Source organism: Palaemon carinicauda, chromosome 20, assembly GCF_036898095.1.
Source record: "Palaemon carinicauda isolate YSFRI2023 chromosome 20, ASM3689809v2, whole genome shotgun sequence".
NCBI lineage: Eukaryota > Metazoa > Arthropoda > Malacostraca > Decapoda > Palaemonidae > Palaemon > Palaemon carinicauda.
Window position 1 is genome coordinate 19,492,144 of NC_090744.1, and position 10,259 is coordinate 19,502,402.

At 41.4% G+C, this 10,259-nt stretch overlaps 1 protein-coding gene across 1 annotated transcript in view; it reads right to left on the reverse strand.

Moving 5' to 3' along the window:
- The window catches only part of LOC137660177 (actin-related protein 2/3 complex subunit 3-like), a 30,952-nt gene extending 22,903 nt beyond the window's left edge, over positions 1-8,049 (reverse strand). The window contains 2 exon segments of the mRNA XM_068394873.1: positions 4,015-4,191; positions 7,891-8,049. Of these exon segments, the coding sequence (XP_068250974.1) occupies positions 4,015-4,191; positions 7,891-7,896 (183 nt within the window). The 5' untranslated portion in view covers positions 7,897-8,049.
- Between the last annotated feature and the right edge of the window lie 2,210 nt (positions 8,050-10,259).

Below are 10,259 nucleotides of genomic sequence, written 5' to 3' on the forward strand. Positions count from 1 at the left end.
CATACCTTAGGCGAAGGTCTTCCTTAGGATCATCGACGGCTTCACCCCCGGCCCCCTCAGTCGATCCTTTCTTGTAAGGAAGGATCTGAGAGGGGACGTCCATAGTCGACCTCTCAGCCCTGATCAAGTTTGTCGAACAAACTTCGGCCAGCGTAGACCAGCAGAATCGATCAGACTGGTAACGAGGCGACAGGACTCCTTTAACCCTGGATCGGAAGGACGGGTACTTTCAGTTTCCATTCCATCCATCTTCCAGGGTGCTCGTCGAATTCAGCCTAAACTGCAAGTATTCCTGCTTATGATGCAGTGTGGCTATCCCGCCGTGGCATAGCAGGTTTGTTTCCCCAGAGAACTCTCCCTGCCTTCCTCTTGGCCGCTCAGGTGCAGACTTCCGCCTCCTCTGCTGTTTGGAGGGCTGGTCAACTCCGGTAGGCTCGGGTTTCGACCTGATTCAGCGCCGGGAAAAGCTTCCGAATGCTGACCATGAGTGTGGGCTCATGGTATTTTGCTTGGAGCCTTCTCTTCCTCTGCCTCAACATCTGGAGTATCTGGCCATGATATTGAGTCAACCGCCTTACCACGTTGGAAACCCCGCTTCTCGTCCGTCCAGCGAGGTTAAGCAACGTCGGTACTTGGATGGGTGACCACCTGGGGACGCCAGATTCTGTTACCACATCCTCCGAGCCTTCCTTTCGGTTCACCGTGGCAAGACTGAGGAGAGTCGCAGTACCTGTTCTCAGTCAAGCAGAGTTTTCAGCCCTACCTTGGAACGTTTCCTAGTTCTTCTTTCCTCATTGACCCGTTTATAGTCCGAACGGTCGCCTCAGGATAAGTTCCATGTGGGGCGATCCAAGTTCCGGTGGCTTCAGGCAATGTTTAACCGGACTCCCTGGCCCTATGGGACCAGCGGAACTATTAAACCTGCAATGGGTGTTGACCTATGGAGCCTCTTGATGGTAGTGGATATTCTCGTCCTTTCCCCACATTCTTGATGCGGTTCTCGGACTCGTCAAAGGAAAGGGGGGGGGGCATGTTCCGGTCCAGGCCTATGGTCAAGACCTGAAGGATACCTCTCCATCATTCAGGCAGGCTTAAGGGCCTTAGTCTGGCCCCTCTTCAGATCCTACCGCTCCTGCCAAGTCGCCCCGTTGCGTGTCGACTTCATGCTAACCAGCAGGGGACGCATTTTCACACCTTCACATCTTGCAGTAGAGATATCGGGATGATTGAGATTCTCTCAATTCCACCATCGGCTCTCTCATTCCAGGCAGGGGAATGTTTCTCTCAGACTATCCGAGCAGAGCCTCATAGAGAGAGTGTACCTAGGGGTCTTTGACCTTGGGTAACCAGCAAGTGCTGGTCTGGGGGACCTGATCGCGACAGCTTGGAACCTCAAGCTTCCGCTAGTTTTCCCCCCAGTCTCAGACCCCGAGACTCTGGCAAGATGCATTCCGGTGATGGTGGGACAACTTCGACGCCTGCGTCTTCCCTCCTTTTTGTCTGCGGACAATGGGTCTCAACAAAACCAGGTTGTCTGTCAACCTTTCAATGGGAGAGCTCCACTGGGACTATGTGCAGAACGGTTTCTGGACCCTCTGCTTCCCCTGACGGAACTCCCGGGAGAGCTTCTCCCACGGCGCAGACTACTCAAGCAACCACACTGCGACATCTCTCCCGAACCGGGGCGTCGCTTCGGCTTCATGCCTGGAGACACTACGCTTCCTCCTCTAGAAGAGACAACCCGCTACAGTCGCGGTACGGAGGTCGCGTCATCTGCGATAGTCATCCACAGGGGTCTCCCAGGCAAAGTGAAGAGTCTAAGGTGGTTGGTGCCGTGGGAGATATACTTCTTCCCGTGAGGCCTCTTCTCCAGCAATAACGGTCTTATTGCCTTTCGGCGGGAGGAAACTCCTTTCCGCTCTTGGCAATGAAGCCTGTCGCTCAGCCTTTCCCTGACCTTCAGGCTTAAAGGAATAACTTTTTCCTGCCCGCTGGATCTATCCTCGCTCATGCGAAGCTACGATCGTCCCTGCCCTAGTCGGAGGAAGACCTCCAACTTGGAGCATGGCTCGGACTTTTAGTCCTTTAAGAGATCTTCTCAAGACCCTTTTACGACAGGCCTCGGATTGTATTCCGCCCTGGGTCTTCTGCTCACTCTGGCCACGGCCAGTGTGTGAGCAATCTTCTTGGTCTCTTACTACTCCCCCCCTTTCTAAGGAAGAGGGGAAGGCAACATTCAGGCTCGCTCCTGAGTTGTTGGCTAGACTCAGAATCTGAGGGTCCCGACCCTTCGGTCCGATTCATTCAAGATTTTGAGTCTCCATTCTGTGTCTGATGTCCCAAGACCTTCTCTTTCTTGCCAGTACAGGAATCGAGAGGTTAGCGCTGGGAACAGCTGCAGTTTGGCCTCAGTTGCAGCCGATTTGGGAACACAAGGAGGACATGGGGGGAGAGTCACCAGTATACCTCTTCAGCCCGGACTCAAGGACATTCATCTCGACCTGTCTTCAGACCCTCCCCCGTCACGTCGCCCTACAGCACGATGTTGGATACATCGCAACGTCCCTCGCCTTCGAGTAATACTACTCTGTGACGCAGGTGCTACAAGCTGGAGTCTGGAAGCGTCTGATGACCTTCGCAGCCCGCTTCCTGCAGGGCGTGACCCACAGGAGTCTCGATACGTTTTCTATCGCTCTGTGGTGGCTACACAACAGCTGGTCTAACCTCAGGCTCCTTTTTGGACAGGTAGCAGAAGGTTGAGGGCATTGTTATCAGGTTTTAGTCTGCATGAACGAAAGAAGTATGTCTGGCCCTTACTTCTTTCTTCATCATCCCCTCTACGGGGAAGCAGCATCCTGGTCTCTGCATAGCTGACCTCGAACCTCTGCAGGTAAACCATGCTTCCTTGTGTTCCGAGTATTGAGTCAATACTGTCGCGTCCCCCATACCCTGACGAGGTGGTATTGGGAACGTCTTAACCCAGAGTTCCTTCTGGAACTCCAGGTCAACTGCCTAAGACGGGTCACACTTCTTCCTTCACACACAAGCTTACGTAGGCCACATGGTTCCTTGCGGTGCAAGGAACTTGTGAGGTGCAGGGACTCCTTTTCTCGAGTGCGACTCACTCGGATTCTGAGTCCCCGGGTAAAGCCAAAGCCAGTATGGCTGGGGACTTTCCACCCTTCCTAAGGGATAAGTCACCCTTTGTAAATAGCGTGGTTTGTATTTCGGTTACGGAACAAATGACAAATTCGAAGATAATTTGTATTTTTCCTAACCATACAAACCTTAGCTATTTACACATATTTGCCCGCCAGCCCTGTCCCCCAAGACAAGTCCTACCTCTAAGTGAAAGTGAGTATTCACCTGTGTGTGAGGGGGAGGAGGGGTAGCTAGCTACCACTCCCCTACCCCCCCGCTAACTAGCGCGGGGGTAATACACCCTCGTTAAATTCTAATGGCTCGCCATTTCAGCTACGCTAAAAGTAATACCCTTTGTAAATAGCTAAGGTTTGTATGGTTAGGAAAAATACAAATTATCTTCGAATTTGTCATGTTCTACCCTTACCAATTACAGTGCAGAAGTTAAAATCACTACAATAAATACAATGGTAATATCCAACTAATGTGTGTGCAAGTGTATTAGGGACAGAAAGTGGCCACTGAATAATTAGCGCAGTAGTTAACCCCTTGAGAGAAGAAGAACTATTTGGTAATCTCAGTGTTGTCAGGTGTATGAGGACAAAAGAGAATATGTAAAGAATAAGCCAAACTATTCGGTGTATGTGTGGGCAAAGGGAAAATGAACCATAACCAGAGAGAAGGATCCAATGTAGTCATGTCTGGCCAGTCAAAGGATCCCATAATTCTCTAGCGGTAGTATTTTAACGGGTGGCTGGGGCCCTAGCCAACCTGCTACCTGCATATAACATTTGCATTCCTTCATTTAAGGTTCTCAACTTCTAATGATGGGATATTAAACCAATAATTAAAAAGTTGGAATATTAAACTTACCTTAACTTCATATGTGCGGAAGAAAACGTTGGCCTTGAAATACTGTAGGGCTTCATCAACAACATCGATACCATCCCCAGACATTAGAGGAGCTGGACCTCTGTATTTTGTTCGGATTGGCAACATGGCCATGTTGCCCACGGCCGACCCAGAATGAGGCATATTGCAGTGGTAAGCCTGTTAAAGAAAAATGAGTTGAACCACAAAAAAGGAAAAAATGAAAAGGTTGAATTAATACAAAAGAAACACAAAACATGAAATATGACAATCTATTTCTCAGTAAATCTTGTACAATATACCCATCTCTCTTTAAATACACACAAACCAATAAACAAAAACCAAGATATTACATATTGTACAAAGATCTACTTCTGGAAACATGAAAGACAAAACCCAGAATAAAATCCCTTTGTAACCAAATGGGTTCAGCAATACACTATTCTCGATAAGGATTTGTCTCTTCTACCATTACTGCATGCTCTTCTCTACAATTGGATCACACATTTTAAGTAATTTGTATTTTTCCTCACTATAAGAGCCCTTTAAATAGGATGATGTTTTCAGTATAAGCTGGAACCGATATTGAAATCATTAATGATGTAGTTAACGACAGGTGATAAGCGCTGGTGATGAGCCCTTCCCCTCCACCTTCTGGAAGATCAGCAATTTTGACCTCTTGGCTCAGGACTAAGTGGGATGGTTGAGGCGAGAAGTTTTTATGACTAAGTTTTGTATACATAGGAAAGATCACAAATTTTTAAAGTCATTTTCCTCACTAGAGAAATCCCGAGTCCTTTAATTAGGAAGATTCACTGCTTCTTGGGTTGGAAGTCTACTAAGAACCAAACTGGATGGTTCATCCTCTTCCCTGGAAGGGTCCACTGCTTAGACCCGTGCAGGAGATAAGCGGTGACTCCAGCAACTTCCAAACTGTCTTTCATAGGGATGAAAAGTCTGATGGGGATTGACCTATACATGGATGCATGTACTTATCAATTAAAGAAATCCTTTTCCCTAAAAGGATACCAGTTTGGAATCATATACTGTACGGTACTTGTGTATGATGATCAATGGGTTGACATAAGTTTCAACATCCTCCTCCTCGTTCAGAGCAGATGGGAGAGAAACTTCTTTAAAAAATCAGTATAAAGAATAGAGCTCTATAGTGTAACTTACTAGCATAGGTATGATCCAGCACATAACGATTCAACCGTTTTGTCCCCGAGAGGGGGGGGGGGGGAGGAGGAAGAATGAATGAGAAGAGCCAGTCATTCTACCATTCATATCATTCCAGACTTACACCTCTGTTACCATAGACGAGATGTACTGTACCGTACCAAGTACAGTATTCTGTCTAGTGTGGGAGGTGGGCCGGTTACACAACTTGAGCAGCTACCAAGGGACTTATGGGTAGTGCTATCATTGTAAAGTGACTGCTGAAGTGTTACAAGCATGGAACTTCCTCCCACTTCACATTTGTCTATCTGTCTTTAATATAGGGGAAAGTTCAGAGCCTACAATTAGAAATTATCACCCTAAGCTCCATTTATCTATAAGGACTTCTGTGGAAGGATTCCAAGCCGCAGATAAATGGTACAGTGCGTTATATCTGAAGTTTCAGCTGATACCGGCGTTCTGATGTCCAACAAGTCGACCGCCATTAACCATTGTTTACATGTCCCGTGATTAGATCTCTTACAGCGATTCTGCATTTCAATGATAGCGTCTCCAGGAGTGATACAGTTTGTGCAGTGCTGTATTAGATTGTCAATGTACTGTACAGTAATTATAGTAAATTAAATAGTAACCCACATAGCTGTGCATGCGACTGGAATACAAAGCAAATCCATGTACTCCTTGTCAGAACAGAGGAGAAAAAAACATCAAAGGGAGTGATATAAATCATAGGTAATTATGATACTTTAATAGTCACCTACACAGTTGGAGTGTGCAGCACATACATGTACCACTTGCTAAAACGGAATAATGACATTATAGTACTGTATGTTCATTTGAGAGCAAAGCAAGGCATGGTGGGGCAAAAACCATTTGAGGGACAGCAAATCATGATGCTTGTGATTGAGGGATGTTAAAGATTAAGAATACAGTGCTTAGGAGAAAACTGTGCTTGAGAGATAACTCTTTTTGTTTGTTTTTCCTTGAAATTTGTTAAACAATCTGCTTCAGTAGTTGATTTTCAAATAAAAAATCCTTAGTTCAGTGATGGCAGCCAAAAGGGAGAGATCACGTAAATATATCCCAGACAAAGTCATCAGACTATTTTTAGATAATAACGAAGAAAGTTTGCAATTTCTATATAATCACAAAGTGCTTCCATCAGAAATAAAGTATTCAAAGTGTTCCAAACCGTACATAACTGCATTTTACATACAGATGTTAGATTGACATTACTGGCAGTGTCATGATAAAATTAGAAAGATTAAAATAAGAAGCGTATTCAGTGCATTTTCTCCGGGAGCGATTGCAAGTCAAGTTTTGTGGATAAGTGCTATTTTGAAGCTAAACTATCGCCCCTGTTTTTATATCTGATTCAGAATAAATATTAAGGTAAGGTAAGTCATTGCAGACTATATCTCAGCCTAAGCTAAACATATGTCTATGTAAGGGGGTTGGGGTCGCAGAGGAGGCGAGGCCGCTTCCCCCGGGTAGGTAAGGATACGACTTACAAGTTAGGTTAAGTTTGCAAGTTTAGGTTAGCTGGTGTTCTTGTGTTTATTTCCCTTTCAAAAGTAGATCATGTTGAAGATTGAGACGTCAGTGTTTGAAAGATAGTGGAGCTTAAAAGAAAGCGGAACTAGAGCGAGAATGGTGTTTGGTGTTTGAGAAGTTAAGATAACTGCGGCAATTAGTCTAAGTCTTGTTTCACCCTCTTATTGTTCCATGACAAACTATTTTTTCTGTTTTCTTATTGTTTAGTTGGTTTCTGCTATTATTATCTTTAGTAATTTATTAGCTTTCATTTTATCCCACCCAATAACTGCAATTCCCACATGGGGTTCCCCTTTACTGAAAAGGGTTATGTTAGGTGGTGGTATTCGGAAAACATATTTTTGCGAAAGATATTAACATCAGGGGAAAAAAACAAAACAAGAAAAAAAAAAAAAATGGTTTTCCATGAAATAAGGCTGGGTGTTAGACCCCTGAAATTTTACCAACATAAAATCCATTGTTTTGTGTTTCATACTAACTAGGTTTTGATTATGGTAACTTTTATATGCTACGATGACTGATTTTTTATGATGATGATTGATGCATACAACAAAATTTAAATAAGTTAATGTAAATAACATAACATACGGAATTTCTATAGAACACGGGAAAAACTTTCCTAATAATGATATAGGGTTTTTATAAGACTGGTAAACAGTATATTTTAGAGCGATCCAAACGTTATTTATGAATTGATGACGATACCTCGTCCAAACCCGTAGATTTTAAGTTATGGTAGTTGATCCACCATAAATAAATTACTATAGATTTATACCGGAAATAATTATCCAAAACGTTAAAAATACATGAAAATATACAATTTAACAGTATTATTTTCTAAATAGAGTTTATTGTACTATTCTATAATTTTACCCAAATGAGCTTTAAAACGCAGGCAGAGATTATTACAATGTACACGCCCTGTTTGGTTTTCAGATTTTATTCATATATTTCCAATACATTATATACTACCCTCTTAGACTACCAAGATAGTAAACTGTAAATTACGTCGTAAAATTAACACCTAAATTAAGCCATTTGACAAAAAGACACCTTTTCATATCGTACACCATTTTCATTTCCGTTTGGACCCCATAGTTATAAATACCTATTCAAAGGCCATTATCACAAATTACATATACTTACAGGCATCCTGGTTAATGCTGAATAATGGTGTTCTTAACTTATACTTCCAATTTTCTTGGTATATTACTTTTCCCGTAAATTAAGTCACCGCCCTTCTCTTATCTAAACACAACAGCAGATACGGTGACACTGACAGTATGGCAATAGACGTCTATTATGATAAATTCGAGTCCAATTAGTGACAAAGAAGTGTTACTATAAGTCCGCCATTTTACCACTCAGAAAAAAAGGCTCTAATAATTACCATCTTCATGATTCACTATATTTATCTTTCAGTGAAGTGTAAGGAAAAATAGTTTTATGGTTGTAGGAGTATAGCAAATATGTAATAGCTTAATCATATGAGCTTTGAAGTATTCTTTCTTTCTTTGACGGCTGTTTTTCCAGTCCTATACAGCAGGGGAACCATATTCTCTACTGGACCTCCACTGTCATTTTATCTTGTTCGTTCAGAGTATTCAACATTTCATATCACGTATTGCTCATTTACTGATAAATTGTCCCTGTCAAAGGACTCGTGGAATAAGAAAGTCTTCAGTTTTCTTTGAAAGCCTTAATATCTTCAATCTTATTAAACAAATCCAAGATTAGATTTAGAAGATAATTGAAAGGCTGTGGGAATACATTTCATCAGTTGATTAATATAATACTAACTTTAAATAGATCATCAATGCCATTCTTACGATGTAATATCTTTACTTCTCAGCATATCTCGGGGTAAATAGTTCAAAGTACTTAATAATATACTTCTTTCAGGCCGTATAGCTACAGTCCAATAAATTTTGTACCCAGTTCGGAAAGCTACACTAGGATAGAAATGTTGATTAAACAGATCCAAGCTGCATTAGTAATTATGATTTGAAGGAATAACTTTCTTCTATTTTTTCTGGAGTAAGCTGCACAAAGGTGTAGCTTGGGTTATATTTGGACCACCTTGGGAGGTATCTCTGTTTGAAGGGTGTAAGCTGGCGTATTTGTGTTTATTATTATTATTATTATTATTATTATTATTATTATTATTATTATTATTATTATTATTATTATTATTATTATTACTTACCAAGCTACAACCCTAGTTGGAAAAGCAGAAATGCTATAAACCCAGGGGCCCCAACAGGGAAAATAGTCCAGTGAGGAAGGGGAACAAGGAAAAAAGAAATATTTTAAGAACAGTAACATCATCAAAATAAATATTTCCTTATAAACTATAAAAACTTTAACAAAACAAGAGAAAGAGAAACCAAATAGAATAGTGTGCCCGAGTGTAACCCTTAAGCAAGAGAACTCTAACCCAAGACAGTGGAAGACCATGGTACAGAGGCTATGGCACTATCCAAGACTAGAGAACAATGGTTTGATTTTGGAGTGTCCTTCTCCTAGAAGAGCTGCTTACTATAGCTAGAGTCTCTTCTACCCTTACTAGGAGGAAAGTAGCCACTGAACAATTAGAGTACAGTAATTAACCACTTGGGTGAAGAAGAATTGTTTGGTAATCAGTGTTGTCAGGTGTATGAGGACAGAGGAGAATCTGTAAAGAATATGCCAGACTATTCGGTGTATGCGTAGGCAAAGTAAAAGTGAACCATAATCAGAGAGAAGGATCCAATGTAGTACTGTCTGGCCAGTCAAAGGACCCCATAACTCTCTAGCGGTAGTATCTCAACGGGTGGATGGTACCCCCCTTTTTTCTTAATAAACAGTGTATTTTGGTGAATGTAGACTTGAATTTCATGAAATACTCAGGTTAATCAGGAAAATCCCACTACAAATTTGGTGTTTCCTTTCTATTTGTTGAAGCTTATTCTAACGTGACAATGTTGTATATTATTCCAAGCAAATCTACCATCTAAATACTACTGAAAATTAATTTTTTCCTTTGAATTGACAGGAAAAATAGAGATAATTATCGAGGTATCAAACATCACTTTCATCAAATTAATGCCCATTCTGGACCAGAGAACACAGACAAACTAATACTCATGTAAATAGTTGATTAAAATGTATGGTAATTAAATACTTTACAATCTTGTTCTAGCTATGAACATTGATGTTATTTTCTATATTTGATTGACGCCGTAAATTATATTTAATTTATATTTTTCTCGAATTTGCATATATTTTATTATATCGAGGAATGTGTTTAGGTGTTGGAAAGAGGGAGTTATCTCTTTATCGGCACCTCCTTACTTTTCTTCGTTATGTTATTTCTTTATCTCTTATTTTTTTTTTTATTTTGGTATGTATTCATTTTTCATTTGATCTTATATTCTTTACTCTTTAAATAAAACATTTATTTGCGTATATTTTATTATAATGAGGAATGTGTTCAGGTGTTAGAAAGAGGGAGTAAGAGGAAGTGATCTTTTTAT